Consider the following 15619-nt stretch of genomic DNA (forward strand, 5'->3'; position numbering starts at 1 on the left):
TTAAAAAAAACCAACTCAGATATTCGATTTAAAATGTAGCACAAAGTGCTTTACATTTAAAAGCATTTAAAAAAAACAAATAATTCCAGGCTCAGTCAGTTATTCCCCGCCGCCAAACCCTCTCGATGACACACATAATAAAAGTCCTGTGCTGAGCACGGAGGAACCAGGTGAGAAAACACTATCTTAGGTAGCCAATGACAGTTACAACCGCAAAGACCCATGAGCTGCAGCCGCGGCACTTCGGAGCCCCTAGTGCAGAAGGCTCCCGCTGAGGAAACGCTGGAAAAAAACAAAAAAATAGGACGATAACATAAAATGAATAAAATATATTAATTTGATGCAATAAAATTTGTAAAATGTATCAATATGACATAAATATGTAGTTTAAAAACTAGATACAATTAAATAAATTGATGTGGCATTTAAAAGCTTATAAATACCAGATAAACAAGGAGTTAAAAAAATAATGAAATTATAAGAATATTAATTAAGCACCATGTTAAAAAAGGTATGTCTTCAGCTTGTTTTTAAAAAATGTTTTAACATCCTCTGCAGCCCTGAGGACCTCCGGCAGGCTGATCCATAAATGGAGGACGTAATATTGAAAAGAGGCCCCCCGTGGGTGTGAGCCCGGACGTTTGGAACAGCAAGGGTCCATATAATAAAAGCAACTGGGAGAGATAAGAAGGCCTAAGAGAACCATTAAGGCATTAAAAATAACAGTAAAATAATCTTAAAATCGATCTGGAACACAAAGGGAGCTAACAGTGATTTTAAAACCTGTGTAATATGGGCACTAGAGTGATTTTAAAACCTTTGTAATATGGGCCCTCGAGTGATTTTAAAACCTTTGTAATATGGGCCCGCTTGCTGGTCCTCGTCAGCACACGAGTGGCTTGTCAGGTTCAAACACCGAGGACATCTATTAGACAAGACAAAAAGCAAAGGAAATCAATCAGAGACAGGATTCAATTTAGCTCAATGAGGAGAGCGCGTGCACTTGTACCCTCGTACAATGTCGCTCCGCCGCTCTGAGGAGGGAGCGCCACACCTCCTCATTTATTTTGGCATTTCCTGATTACATGGCTGCAGCTGTTTCTATGGGGAGGGGGTCATAAACAGCTGCCGCCCTCGGTCATAAACAGTTTAAAGAAAAGGTGCCTGGAGCGGTGTCAGGTTCTGCTGCCTCTCTGCTTTGTAGATCTCGGGTCATGACAAGGTCTTCCTGTGGCTGTCCATTTGATCAAAGAAACCGACACCTCCATGTCGCATCCCATCGCACACAATAGAGTTTTACAAGCCTTTTGCTTGCTAAGCTTTTGTCTTCTCGCAGGGTGAGCTGAAATCATGGGAACACAAAGTTGTGTGATAACTTATATACAATTATTCTGACAAGGCTGAGTTTCGGAGTACTTGTTGTGGTTTTGTACTTTTTTTAAGGAACACCAGAAAGCAAGGCATTGCAGTAATTAATACGATTGAAAATAAAAGCATGCATTAGCGTCTCCATGTTGGCCTGGGGTGGACACTGGCTTTTGAAGACTATTTAGTGGTGTGTTTAATGTGTGGGGTAAGCTCAGAGTCAAAAACTACACCCAAATTATCCACTTGCGAAGATTGATTAAAAGTAAGGGACTGTGTTTTTGGTAAAGGTTTCTCTCTCTAGGCCCTCGGACCCAGAATTAAAACCTTAGGCTTGCCCTGGTTAAGCCGGAGGAAGTGTTTTGACATCCAAGATGTAATACCTAAACTACATTTAAAAAGTGCATCAATTGATCTTGTGAATGTACAGCTGTGTGTCATCAGCACAACTGTGGAAGTTGACTCCGTGTCTCCCGATGACACCGCCGAGAGGGAGCATGTACAAATTAAAAAGGAACAGGGCCTAAATCTGACCCTTGGGGAACACCACCACATCAAACCGTATCAACTAGCTTAAAGAGCAACATCACTACGACGGTGTTTTGAAATCTCTTTGAAAACCGCCTGCTGCTAAAGAAGCTGCCCGAAAGTGAGGCCGCAAAGAAAGGTGTTTAAATCTATAAATAATAGATATCAATAAGTTAATCGGTTATCAGTATCGTTCTTGAGAAGCAGGAAGTTATCTGTTAAGTGTTGAAAAAACAACAACAACATTGTGCCCCCTTAGTTACACTAACGTTCCCCTGTTCTTTACACCTATTTGCTCTTTGTTTACACTTGTATGCGTTTTTTTGCCGGCCGCTCTCTGGACACCCCCGGTACTGCACTCTCAATGGTTACACAGTGTACTTACTGACGTGTACTGATGCAAGTATGCCATTCGAGACGTGGCAGGAGTGTGTAACACAACTGGCGCCACCAGGTGGAGACCATCGGAGACGCGTACATGGTGGTCTCGGGGCTGCCGGTGAGGAACGGCAAGCTGCACGGCCGGGAGGTGGCGCGCATGGCCCTCGCCCTGCTGGACGCCGTCACCAGCTTCAAGATCCGCCATCGACCCGACGAGCAGCTTAAACTGAGGATCGGCGTCCACAGCGGTCAGACTTGCAAAACACACACACACGACAATCAAGTTTGACCTGTATCTCGTATTTAAACACAGTGTTACTGTTCAAACTGTGTGTATTGTTGCATGGCCAAAAATACTATATATACTGCTTCGGCCCGAGCACCCACGGACAATGACGAGCACCTACGTGGGATTGATGGCAACTTTCAATCTTTACATTCATTTTTGGAAAATCAATCCTGTTGTTAATTTTACTGCGAGTTTGGCCCATTTTATATAACAAAAAAGTCACAAATCATTTAGTCTATAAATAACAAAGCCTAATCAAGATCTAATGTCACAATGATCTTGACTTTAAGCACACTGCACACAAGTGAGCCATACATGTCACACTAAGGGTGGCAATATGAACAATGCCAACACTGTCATAAACATGTGCCATATAGTGAAACTCCACTAAGCAACAACGACAAACACATTTTGGAAGAATATTTGCACCGCAACGTAAACACTACAGAAGAAATTCCCAGAATTCCCTGCAGCGTCAACTCTTCCGGGACGCTACAATATAAACAAACGCGATTGGTGGATCTACACTTAACATCCATTGTAACGATACGACGTACAATAGCGTATCTAGTCGATACTACTATGATTACATCGATTTTTTAACATCACAAAATCTTTATAGTTTTTTAAAATTTATATTATGTTTATAAAGTCAGGAAATATGTCCCTGGACACATGAGGACTTTGAATATGACCAATGTATGATCCTGTAACTACTTGGTATCGGATTGATACCCAAATTTGTGGTATCATCCAAAACTAATGTAAAGTTTCAAACAACAGAAGAATAAGTGATTATTACATTTTAACAGAAGTGTAGATAGAACATGTTAAAAGAGAAAGTAAGCAGATACTAACAGTAAATGAACAAGTAGATTAATAATTCATTGTCTACCACTTGTCCTGAATAATGTTGACAAAATAGTAGAATGATAAATGACACAATATGTTACTGCATATGTCAGCAGACTAATTAGGAGTCTAGTATGTTCACTATTTTATTTTAGGACAAAATTGCAATAAGAAACATGTTTAAAAACCTCTAAAGGCTTAGTGGCCACGTGTGTGGACAGCACCTTTTAGCTCTTATTTCCAAAATTGTGTACACTACTGAATTGGGGTCTTATGGCCGCTTATGTGGACTTACACTGCCATCTGGTGGTGTCAGAAGAGTATAACATACAATGGAATTTGGGAAAAAAAAGTGTAAAAATAAGAATTAGCATGTCACTAAACATGAAGTACACATGTGTTACTTATGGACTAAGTACATCATATCAAAATATGATTCTTAGTTTTTATTCTAATTAGGGTCCTATAAGCCCAAATAGCAAAGAGAAATAAAAAAAAAGCATGTAAACAAACAGCTTGGGCCTTAAGAGGTAATGTACCCTAAGATTTTTTTGTTAAAATATAGCCAATGACATTTTTTGTGGTCGCCTTTATTTAGAAAAGTACCGAAATACTTTTGGTACCGGTACCAGTACCAAAATATTGGTACCGGGACAACACTAATACACACACACCGAGCGCCCACTGGCAGAAATGTAGATTGGCGCCCATGTGTACTTCTGCATGGTTTATAATGAATGCTTAGGCCTACTTCGCTACTTGGTCATTGTTGTGGCGCTTGGAGAGCCAAGTGTTTTCCTAGGTGTTACTTGGTTTGAGAAAAAGTCATAGATGATGCGGTTTTCAAAATAAGAGCCCTGCTTGTGTGTGTGTAGGTCCGGTGTGTGCGGGTGTGGTGGGCCTGAAGATGCCTCGTTACTGTCTGTTCGGTGACACGGTCAACACCTCGTCCAGGATGGAGTCCAGCGGAGAAGGTGAACACATGACGTTTGTGATGTTGCCACGTTGACCCACGCGTGTCTGTGTGTGCGCACAGCCTTGAAGATCCACGTGTCGGCCGCCACCTGCGCCGTCCTGCAGGAGTTCGGCTGCTTCCAGCTGGAGCTGAGAGGCGACTTGCAAGTCAAAGGCAAAGGGAAGATGACCACCTATTGGCTGCTGGGGGAGAGCAGCAGCCAATGAATGGAAGAGGGCGGGACCATGCCGTCATCACAAACATGAACGTTTGCATCCCCCCCGGCCCCCATCCAATCAGAGCGCGCCGTCTTCCCGATGAGAGCAGTGAGCAGCTACGTCCACTAGATGGGGGTGTTGTCACGTCTGCAGCAGCAACGCCCTGCCAGGTTCTAAGGTCAAACAAACAACGACGTCATCTCAACCACACACTTTTGAGTACACCGCGTACTCTGAATGTTGTAGTACTGTCCCAATTACATGACTGTTGTACACGCATCCATCACGATATCTACCTTCTTCTGTCCACTACTGTACTTTCCATCGCTATGACAGACCACCTCAAAAACGGATTAGAAGTTTTCCCAAATTAAAACTATGAACGTTAACATATGAACGTCGCTCCTCTTCTACTTCTCAGACCACCTCCTTGATGACCCACGTTAAAATACAGCAGCGTAGCAGGCCTAAGTATTCATTAAAAACAAGGCAGAGGTTTTATTTAACAGGTATATGTAATATGTTTGGCCTCTGTAACATTACTCACAGTTTGAACAGTCACACTGTGTTTGAATATAGGGAAATAAAACACTGTACTTTATACAAGTGATTATTTGGCGTACCAATAGATCAGGGGTGTCAAACTCATTTTAGATCGGGGTTCCACATGGAGAAAAATCTACTCCCAAGTGGGCCGGACTGGTAAAATCACAGCACGATGACTTAAAAATAAAGACAACTTCAGATTGTTTTCTTTGTTTGAACATAGAACAAGCACATTCTGAAAATGTACAAATCATAATGTTGTTAGGGTTTTTTTACACTTACATGTTGCGGTTAATAGTATTCTACCTTTATTTGTCGTTATTTATACTTTCTGAATAAATTAGGTGATAATGTTCATCAGTCAACTCATTAGTGTTCATTTTCAATTTATCCAGATTAAAAAATATCAAAATCAAATTACAAGATGTTATTTATGTAGTTTGCTAATTTTCCTCAACTGGTGTACAAAGTGGTTTATTTTTTTAAACACATTTAGCATCATCTACAGAGAATTGCGACATCTAGTGGACACATTAAAAACAGCAGTTTCTTTCATTGAAAAATGTTGGCTCATTTTTATACTTAGCAAACTCATCCCGCGGGCCGGATAAAACCTGTTTGCGGGCCTGATCTGGCCCACGATCCGTACGTTTGACACCCCTGCACTAGATGGAGCCAACGTTTGTGTTGTAGGTTATTTGTAGACACTACATTCAGAGTTGAGTATAAATAAGGTGACGCATTCAGTGCAGATTAAAGCCATTTAAATCGTTTGATGATTCCACACTTGAAATGCACTACTTTTTACATTTTACCACACACATGAAGTATATTTGCACAAAGATACCAGCCTGAATTGTACTCTGTATCGGATGGGAAACAAAATCCGTGGTATCGCGCATCACTAATCGCCAAATGTTGCCCCTCAGCTGCCAGTATTTCAAATTAGTCCCTCTGCCATGGAGCCAAGATGGCGACAATTGAGGGCGCACTTGTGATGTGTGGATCGATACTGAAATATCGACACCGCCGATACCAGCTCTAATATCGATTCTCAAATTAAAATACCGATACTTTAACTTCAAGGGCCACATACTGGAATGTCAAAGTATGCGGGGGCCATGTTGATATTTTTTATTCAAAACATTGCCAAAACAGATAATATACATATTTAAAGATATAACTTATTATAGCTATATTATTATTAATAGTTAAAACATTTAAACTTTTTCTCATTACATCCCGATTTTTTTTTTCTTTTCTTACATTTTCTGCTGTTTTTTCCTCTGTAAGAATAATAATACGATTGTGTAACTGCATAACCTAGTGCCCGAATGAAACTATTAATGTTCAATTACTCATTTAACAGTGTTATTGTCATTTTTCAAATTAATTAATTAAGATATTTTTTTTAATTATCTAACTAAACTTTGTTTATATTTTAAGTGCATTTTATTTTGAGAGCTTCTGATATTTTGTATCAGGGGTGTCCCAACTTTTTCCACCAAGGGCCAAATCCTGCAAAGTCAAGTATGGGGCGGACCATTTTGATATTTTTTTTATTTAAAAAAAAAAAATGCTATAAACAACAAAAATCAATAAAAATGTAAGCAAAAATAGCAAAAAATCGGAATGTAATTATAAAAATTTTTTTTTTTTTAAACTAGTAATAATATACTTAGTCGTTTAGTCTTTAAATATGTATATCATTAGTACTAGTTTAAAAAAAAAAAAAATTGTCAATATCTTCCGATTTTTTTGCTCTTTTTTTCTTACATTTTGTATTGTTGTTTTTTTTAAGATAGAGAGGTTATTATTTGCAAACACAACTTTAAGTTTTTGCAGACACATTAGCTATATTTGCACAAAGTATCGGACCGGTATCGTCGATACCAGCCTGAATTTTAGCCGCATTGGAAAGAAAATCAGCAGTATCGCATATCATTACTGCACACTCGCCGTTTGGAGTACATTTTACTGCATTTTGATGTACGTTTCAGCGTGAGCACTTGTGTACTTAAGTACCGGTAAGTATACTGAGTGCAAGTACTTAGTGAATTGTACTGATGGAAGCAGACTTTTAGTTGAAAGATTTTAATTAAACATGAAAGAAAGGAAGTGTACAAATGTCTTCACGATGAACCATAACTGTAAATCACGTCCACTCTTCATGTGATGAGCTGCGACACACAAACACTTGTTAATACTTTCTGTATTTAAGTGTGTGTGTGTGTGAGTGTGTGTGTGCGTGACTCACGGACTTGACCGACTGCTTGATGAAGTTTTTCCTGCCGCTCAGGTCGTGATCAGCATACGTGTCAAACACCTGCAAAGTTTTCAAGCTGTCAACCAGTACGAGGAGCTAAGCCCCGCCCACCCCCACCCCAACCCTGGTAGGTATGGCCACGCACCCTTTGGCAGATTTGCTTCATGGTCATCTCCTCCAGGTCGGCGTCCTTCAGAAGAGCGTGCACAGTCTCCTTCAGCTGCTTGTCACTCGGCGCTCGTCTGACCATCCTGCTGAGCGGCTCGTCCTCGTCCGACGTGTCGTCTGCGCCCGGCAGAGGTGAGAGTGGGCGCCGCGAGAAACGGGCCTGAGGCGTGCAAACGGGTCTCACCTGTGTTGGTGTTCCTGCTGCTGCTGTCGGCCTTCTTGGTCCTGGCGGCGGGTTTCTTCTTCTCCTTAGCCGGACAAAACAGGACGTTACTCGGCGTGGACAAACGCCATTGGGGGCGTCGACGGTTTACCTTCTCCACATCCTCGCTGTCCAGGTCGTCATCGGAGACGCCCGCCTTGAAACGCTTTCTGGGAGGGGGCATTTTCTTGGCCGGCGTTCGGGAACGCTTCTTAGGCTTTTTCACCTGGTGAATTTTAAAGGGGAATTTTGCCTATCATTCACAATCCTTATGTAAGACAAAACACACATTTTTCTTTTTTATGCATCCTAAATAGTAAAGAAACACTAGCAAAAGTCAGCTAACAATGGAGCCACTAACAGTCCCTCTATTCCGTCTATAAAGCGCTCTAAAAAGCCTCCATCAATGTTTTAAAAACACGCTGTAAGTATATATGTAATGTAGTAACACTCATAATATGTAATATTTTATTATTTTAATCATGCGGCGGCTTATTAATTTCACAGACGCATCACAACCTTCGCTTTTCCTTCAACAACAACACTACTAATCATGGCAGACTTCATGAGAGACTACTTTGGGACAAACAATCCAGAAACTTCTATTTTTGAGGCTGAATATAAGAATATAAGTTTTCAATCCGGGGTTTCCAAACTGTTTCCACTGAGGGCTGCACACTGAAAAATCAAAGCACGCGGGGCCATTTTGATATTTTCCTTTTTCAAAACCAATAAAAAAAAATTTTTAACCTTTGGGGCGCTCCTCAAGTTGGTCCTGGGGAGCCGGAAGTGTCTCAGTCATAAAAATGTTGAAAACAAGTCATATTTTATTTTTTGACTCTTGTATTCAACCCCTAAATCTTTAGATAAACTGTTTATATAAGTTTTTTTTTAATTATGTTTTATGATCTTTTTGTCCACCATCCACACACTCCACTCACCGTGGACAACCAAACTACCATTTTCCAAGTTCAAAATATCTCCAAGAATTCTCAGTTTCCCAAAGCCCTTTTTTCACCTCTTCCTGGAAAGTTTTTACAGTCCACATTTTTCAACTGTTTCTGACCATTCCACCTTCAACAAATGTTCTTATTTTTTCTTTAGTAAAAATTTCCGGTTTTCCTGAAATTCCAAAATACCAATTAAAATTCAAACTACTTAAACATTTTTCAACCGTTTCGAAAAATTTAAACACCGACCCATTCATATCATCTAGGACAGGGGTCACCAACGCGGTGCCCGCGGGCACCAGGTAGCCCGTTAGGACCAGATGAGTAGCCCGCTGGCCTGTTCTAAAAATAGCTCAAATAGCAGCACTTAAAGAGCTGCCTCTATTTTTTAAATTTTATTTATTTACTAGCAAGCTGGTCTCTCTTTGCCTGACATTTTTAATTCTAAGAGAGACAAAACTCAAATAGAATTTGAAAATCCAAGAAAATATTTTAAAGACTTGGTCTTCACTTGTTTAAATAAATTCTTTAATGTTTTACTTTGCTTCTTATAACTTTCAGAAAGACAATTTTAGAGAAAAAATAAAACCTTAAAAAATATTTTAGGATTTTTAAACACATATACCTTTTTACCTTTTAAATTCCTTCCTCTTCTTTCCTGACAATTTAAATCAATGTTCAGGTAAATTTATTTTTATTGTAAAGAATAATAAATACATTTTAATTTAATTCTTCATTTTAGCTTCTGTTTTTTCCACAAAGAATATTTGTGTAATATTTCTTCAAACTTATTATGATTAAAATTCAAAAAAATTATTCTGGCAAATCTAGAAAATCTGTAGAATCAAATTTAAATCTTATTTCCAAGTCTTATGAATTTCTTTTAAAATTTTTGTTCTGGAAAATGTAGAAGAAATAATGATTTGTCTTTGTTTGGTCCAATTTGTTATATATTCTAACAAAGTGTAGATTGGATTTTAACCTTTTCAAAACATGTCATCAAAATTCTAAAATTAATCTTAATCAGGAAAAATTACTAATGATGTTCCATAAATTATTTTTTAAATTTTTTCAAAAAAGATTCGAATTAGCTAGTTTTTCTCTTCTTTTTTTCGGTTGAATTTTGAATTTTAAAGAGTCGAAATTGAAGATCAACTATGTTTCAAAATTAATTGTCATTTTTTTCATGTTTTCTCCTCTTTTAAACTGATTAATTAAGTGTAAATATCATTAATTATTAATAATAACATAGAGTTAAAGGTAAATTGAGCAAATTAGCAATTTCTGGCAATTTATTTAAGTGTATCAAACTGGTAGCCCTTCGCATTAATCAGTACCCAAGAAGTAGCTCTTGGTTTCAAAAAGGTTGGTGACCCCTGATCTAGGACAACTGTTGTATTACCTATATTTTCTAAACTTCCCGTTTTACCCAAAATTCCAGGAAATTCAAATGAATGGACTTATTTATAGTTCTACAATGGCCGCTAAAACATTATCTGCGGGCCGCAAAACATTAGCTGCGGGCCGCAAATGGCCCCCGGGGCCACACTTTGGACACCAAATAAAAAATTTAAAAACGTGTCTTTTCATGTCTTTCTCTGCCTGTCAAAGTTTACCAACTTGTGGGTTTATGTCCACAACCTTCTATCCAGGTGAGAGGCATAATTTATAATCTAGAATTAACTTTCACCAACTCAGAGGCGATGCAGCATCTCAATATGTCCATATAACAGCTAGTTAGCGCTCTGTGATCAATGCGCTGCTAAAAACAGTTTGTCTGCGTTAGCGTTTATAATGACAATACTGCTAATACTTGTTAATATTCACGACATGTAAATAGAGTATTGTTAGAGAGTTTGGATGTTTTTTTAGAGTCATTTAAGGGCGCAATAGTAGCTGCATTGTTAGCCACCTCGTACTTGCCATATTTTATGACTAAGAATTAGAGATGTCCGATAATATCGGACTGCCAATATTATCGGCCGATCAATACTTTAGTGAAGTGAAGTGAAGTGAATTACATTTATATAGCGCTTTTTCTCAAGTGACTCAAAGCGCTTTACATAGTGAAACCCAATATCTAAGTTACATTCAAACCAGTGTGGGTGGCACTGGGAGCAGGTGGGTAAAGTGTCTTGCCCAAGGACACAACGGCAGTGACTAGGATGGCGGAAGCGGGGATCGAACCTGCAACCCTCAAGTTGCTGGCACGGCCACTCTACCAACCGAGCTATACCGCCCCTTTAAAATGCAATATCGTAAATTATCGGTATCGGTTTCAAAAAGTAAAATGTATGACTTTCTAAAACGCCGCTGTGTACACGGACGTAACAGGAAGTACAGAGCGCCAATAAACCTTAAAAGGCACTTCCTTTGCGTGCCGGCCCAGTCACATAATATCTACGGCTTTTCACACACACAAGTGAATGCAAGCATACTTGGTCAACAGCCATACAGGTCACACTGAGGGTAGCCGTATAAACAACTTTAACACTGTTACAAATATGCGCCACACTGTGAACCCACACCAAACAAGAATGACAAACACATTTCGGGAGAACATCCGCACCGTAACACAACATAAACACAACAGAACAAATACCCAGAACCCCTTGCAGCACTAACTCTTCCGGGACGCTACAATATACAACCCCGCTACCCCCCCACCCACCTCAACCTCCTCATGCTCTCTCAGGGAGAGCATGTCCCAAATTCCAAGCTGCTGTTTTAAAGCATGTTAAAAAAAATAATGCACTTTGTGACTTCAATAATAAATGTGGCAGTGCCATGATGGCATTTTTTCCCATAACTTGAGTTGATTTAAATTGGAAAACCTTGTTATAATTTTTAGGGCATCCAGCGGGAAAATTAGGCATAATAATGTGTTAATTCCACGACGGTTGATATCGGTATCGGTTGATATCGGAATCGGTAATTAAGAGTTGGACAATATCGGAATATCGGCAAAAAAGCCATTATCGGACATCTCTACTAAGAATGCATTAAAAAAAAGAAAAACGTGTTCTTGTCCAAAATAAGTGCCCTTTAAGAGGAACAAACAATGTGTGTGTGTGGCCATCTTCCGTCACCTCTTCATCTTCCTCCTCATCTACGGACTGCTCAGACGACTCCTTGTCTTTTTCCGACGACTCTTCGTCCTTTTCCGACAGCTCTTCCTCTTTTTCCGACGACTCTTCCTCTTTTTCCGAGGACTTTTCCCCCGCCGCCGCCGCCTTCTCCTCCTCGTCATGCTCCTCGTCGTCGGTGCTGGAGTCCATGACGGTGGCCTTGGACTTGCTCCCCGCTCTGGACTTCTTGGGGCTGGACGAGGAGCTCTTCTTGCCCTTGGCGGCGGACTTGACGGCCGACACATTTTTCTTGGACCTCTTCTTCTTCTTGGGGGGAAGCTGCTAAGAAGGGGGAAAGTCAGACCGAGGACCAGAAGCAGAGCCTACTCAGGCGCTCACCTTGCCGCTGTTCTTGGGCGAGATCAGGTACGTCAGGATCCGGTCCACCATATCTGAGTGCGTCCCTTTCTTCTCCAGATCCAAGATGCTACAGATGACCTTCAGCTTGGCGTTGGTCAGGTGAGAAGCCCTGCGTCCAATCAGGCGACGGTGCCAGGTAAGCGATTAGCGAGGACGCCGGCGAACCGCCGCGACTCACCTGAGAAGTTTTTCCCGCTTTTTGATGTACTGCTCGCTGCCGGCGGGGAAAGGGAAACCATTGAAGAGGCGAAGGTTCTTCTTAACGGTGGAAACCTGACAGAGAACAAAGGTCAGGGTGCAATAGGCACGCCGGCGGCCGTCTTCCTACCTTCCCCGGCCGCTCAAACAAGATGACGTGGAGGGGCTTCAGGTCGTCGGGCTTCAGTTTGTTGATCTGCAAGTTGGTGCGCGGAATGTCCCCCAGCTTGTCGCCGCTTCCTGCACAGACGGACGGACGTCGGCCGGCGTCGACTCGGGCGAGGGGGGTAAAAAAGAAGTCCACATACCCTCGCCGATCGTCAGCTCTCTATGCTTGGGCGCCTGGAAGTCCAGTCTGTCCACGCTCTTCTTAGCACGCTTTCCCTCCACGATGACGTCCCCTGCGCGGTCACAACACAGTGTCTAGCAAGCCCCGCCCACACCGCTGGACGGCGGACAAACAGGAAGTGGACCCGCTCTACCTGCTGACTTCAACGAGGTTTCCTTCGCACTCAACTCGTCTTCCTGCGATGTCTCCAGCAGCTCGGCCTTGAACTCTTCCGCCATGTTGCTCATAGCAGCGCCACCTGTTGAACACAAAAACACCTTAAAGTGAGGAGTCACGTGATCATAACACGCTATCCCGATCACGTGACTTTGAGTCTCCAAGGAAACAATGTACATCTACGCCAAAGTAGTGATTTAAAAAAAAAAAAAAAAAAAAGTTGCATGCAACATGTAGATGGCGCCAAAAACAGAGATTACGTCACAATGTTTGTCATCGTGTAGAAACTTCGGGAACAGATGAATCCACGCGATAGATAAAAGAACCTGTGTGCTCATTTTTAAACGTCAAACTTCCTTGTTAAAGTTGACTTCCAACAGGACAGTTAGCACGTTAGCCTCACGTCCACTAATGTTGTACGTTGACATGTTAAACGACTTGTAAATACCCACAACAGACACACAACAAACACAAACACGCACTTAGTGACGCTGTTGTCCAAAAAAAGCTGCTAAAGTTGTTACCTTGTTGTCACACGAGGAAGACACTTCCCTCTTTTTGAGTCCCGATGGCGGTTTATTTAGGGGCGGGGCTACGACCGCGTCGTCTCCATTGATTGGATAGGAGAGCAATGACGACATGTTGAACTTCTTCGATGGGTGATATTGGCGGCGTGCAGAACTCGCTGTCGCCAACTAGCAGTCACACCCTGTATTACGTCAACAACTCAACAGCAGTATTTCGGCGTCTTTCCCGGAAGTTCGTATTTTCTAAAATATTTTAAAGCCAATATTTGTTTGGTACAAGTGACGTTTATAATTGGGTGGTAAGTGTGTGTTCAGTTCACCCTGTTTGCTAAAATAAAAAGTTAATATTTACACTAGTTTACATTACTGTGATGTCAAAAACTGACCTTTTAAAGCTATAGTACAGGCGTGTCCAAACGTTTTGCGTTGAGGGCCGCACACTGAAAAATCAAAGCATGCAGGGCCCATTTGAATAATTTTTTTATTTTCAAAACATATATATATATATATATATATATATACATATATGAATGCGTGTGTGTGTGTGTGTATAGGGTCCCAGAAACCTTTAAGGGTTTCAGTCATCAAAAAAAATGTTTAAAAATAAGTCATATGTTATTTTCTTTCTACATGATATAGAGTTTTAATTTGTATTGCTTATGTTTTATGCCTTAAAAAAACAACAACTGTTTTTTATGACAAAAACACAAAAATACTCAACATATTTCACCCAAAAAATTTCAAAGAGTAATATTTAATGTGAAGTAGTTGGAGCCTCAAAAAGGGCATTAATTCTTCACGTCAATACCTTTAATTCATTATTATCTTTTGAGCAATGTAATTTTTAAAAAATCCCACTAAGGTTCTCAGTGTCGATTCACAAATGTTAAAAAATAAAGTCATATATTATTTTTTTTTTTACTCAAAACGCTTAAATGTCTAGATCAACTTCAAGATATATTTGTCGATTTGTATTTTATTTTACGCCGAACATGGATCAAAATAGTTTTGTCTTGTCGGGAGAACGACTTGCCATGACTTTGGACCTGGTATTTCTATAATGTACACTTTACTTTGTCCAATTCCGCTTGCTATCCCCCCCCGCTCACCCCTCCCTTTGACAGCTCCAATAAATACATATATTATACATACATACATATATATATATATATATATATATATATATAATATACACATATATACATACATACAGTATATATACAGTAAATGCATACATTTATATTTACATATATAGCATGTGTGTGTGTGTGTATATATATGTATATATATACACACACACATATATATATATATATATATACATATATATATATATATATATATATATATGTATATATATGTATATATATATATATATATATATATATACATATATATATATATATACACACACACACACACACACACACACACACACACACACACACACACACACAGGCAGCACGGTGGAGGAGGGGTTAGTGCAACTGCCTCACAATACGAAGGTCCTGGGTTCGATTCTGCGCTCTGGATCTTTCTGTGTGGAGTTTGCATGTTCTCCCCGTGACTGTGTGGGTTCCCTCCGGGTACTCCGGCTTCCTCCCACCTCCAAAGACATGCACCTGGGGATAGGTTGATTGGCAACACTAAATTGGCCCTAGTGTGTGAATGTGAGTGTGAATGTTGTCTGTCTATCTGTGTTGGCCCTATAATGAGGTGGCGACTTGTCCAGGGTGTACCCCGCCTTCCGCCCGATTGTAGCTGAGATAGGCTCTATAACCCACTGCGACCCTGAAAAGGATAAGCGGTAGAAAATGGATGGATGGATATATACACACACACACACACACACACACATATACATACATTTATATGTATATATACAAACACATATTTACATACATACATATATAGTATAGGTATATATACACACGCACATATATACTTATATATATGTAAATATATACACATGTATACATTGTTGTATATATGTATATATATATATATATATATATTTGTGTTTGTGTATATATATATTGATATGTGATTGGCCGGGAGTGTGGACGCACCCCGGCCCACACTAACCTCTGACCTAACGAGTCGCCCCCTTTGGGCGTGAGCGTTGCTCCCAATGGGACATCAGTATCCGTGTGTGTATGGTGTAATCTGATTACAAATGTA

General features: G+C 40.2%; 2 protein-coding genes and 1 long non-coding RNA gene across 10 annotated transcripts in view; 1 reads left to right on the forward strand and 2 right to left on the reverse strand.

Annotated features, from left to right (window-relative positions):
• npr1b (natriuretic peptide receptor 1b) overlaps positions 1-6461 on the forward strand; it is a 55568-nt gene extending 49107 nt beyond the window's left edge. For all 5 annotated transcript variants that reach the window (XM_062029790.1, XM_062029793.1, XM_062029791.1 and 2 more), the window contains 3 exons: positions 2348-2522; positions 4291-4389; positions 4452-6461. In XM_062029790.1, the coding sequence (XP_061885774.1) occupies positions 2348-2522; positions 4291-4389; positions 4452-4597 (420 nt within the window). In that variant the 3' untranslated portion in view covers positions 4598-6461. The remainder of the gene's footprint in view (positions 1-2347; positions 2523-4290; positions 4390-4451) is intronic.
• Positions 1017-4710, reverse strand: LOC133636115 (uncharacterized). The gene is made up of 3 exons (XR_009822175.1): positions 4361-4710; positions 2279-2528; positions 1017-1342 (listed from the first exon to the last, which is right to left on the reverse strand). It is a non-coding gene; the product is annotated as an uncharacterized LOC133636115 (long non-coding RNA).
• A 751-nt stretch (positions 6462-7212) lies between the features above and the next one.
• On the reverse strand, positions 7213-13536 carry LOC133636114 (protein DEK-like). Of its 4 annotated transcripts, none has more exons than XM_062029798.1 (12): positions 13436-13536; positions 12889-12993; positions 12715-12807; positions 12537-12646; positions 12387-12481; positions 12188-12317; positions 11810-12130; positions 7883-7996; positions 7753-7816; positions 7546-7685; positions 7392-7460; positions 7213-7314 (listed from the first exon to the last, which is right to left on the reverse strand). In XM_062029798.1, the coding sequence occupies exons 2-12, from the start codon at positions 12980-12982 to the stop codon at positions 7303-7305; spliced, it is 1242 nt and encodes a 413-aa protein (XP_061885782.1). In that variant the 5' UTR covers positions 12983-12993; positions 13436-13536; the 3' UTR covers positions 7213-7302. The 4 variants fall into 4 exon arrangements, with proteins under 4 accessions (XP_061885782.1, XP_061885783.1, XP_061885779.1 ...); XM_062029799.1 differs by having other exon boundaries at positions 13394-13448; XM_062029795.1 differs by lacking the exon at positions 13436-13536 and having other exon boundaries at positions 11810-12127; positions 12889-13012.
• Between the last annotated feature and the right edge of the window lie 2083 nt (positions 13537-15619).

Source organism: Entelurus aequoreus, linkage group LG20, assembly GCF_033978785.1.
Source record: "Entelurus aequoreus isolate RoL-2023_Sb linkage group LG20, RoL_Eaeq_v1.1, whole genome shotgun sequence".
Lineage (NCBI taxonomy): Eukaryota > Metazoa > Chordata > Actinopteri > Syngnathiformes > Syngnathidae > Entelurus > Entelurus aequoreus.

Excerpts from the sequence above, each read along its gene's own strand:
- LOC133636114 (XM_062029798.1), bottom strand. The coding sequence starts at position 12,982 with ATGAGCAACATGGCGGAAGAGTTCAAGGCCGAGCTGCTGGAGACATCG. Across the intron at positions 12,482-12,536 it reads TGTTTGAGCGGCCGGGGAAG|GTTTCCACCGTTAAGAAGAA; the intron begins GTAGGAAGACGG and ends GTTCTCTGTCAG. Across the intron at positions 7,997-11,809 it reads ATGAGGAGGAAGATGAAGAG|GTGAAAAAGCCTAAGAAGCG; the intron begins GTGACGGAAGAT and ends AAAATTCACCAG.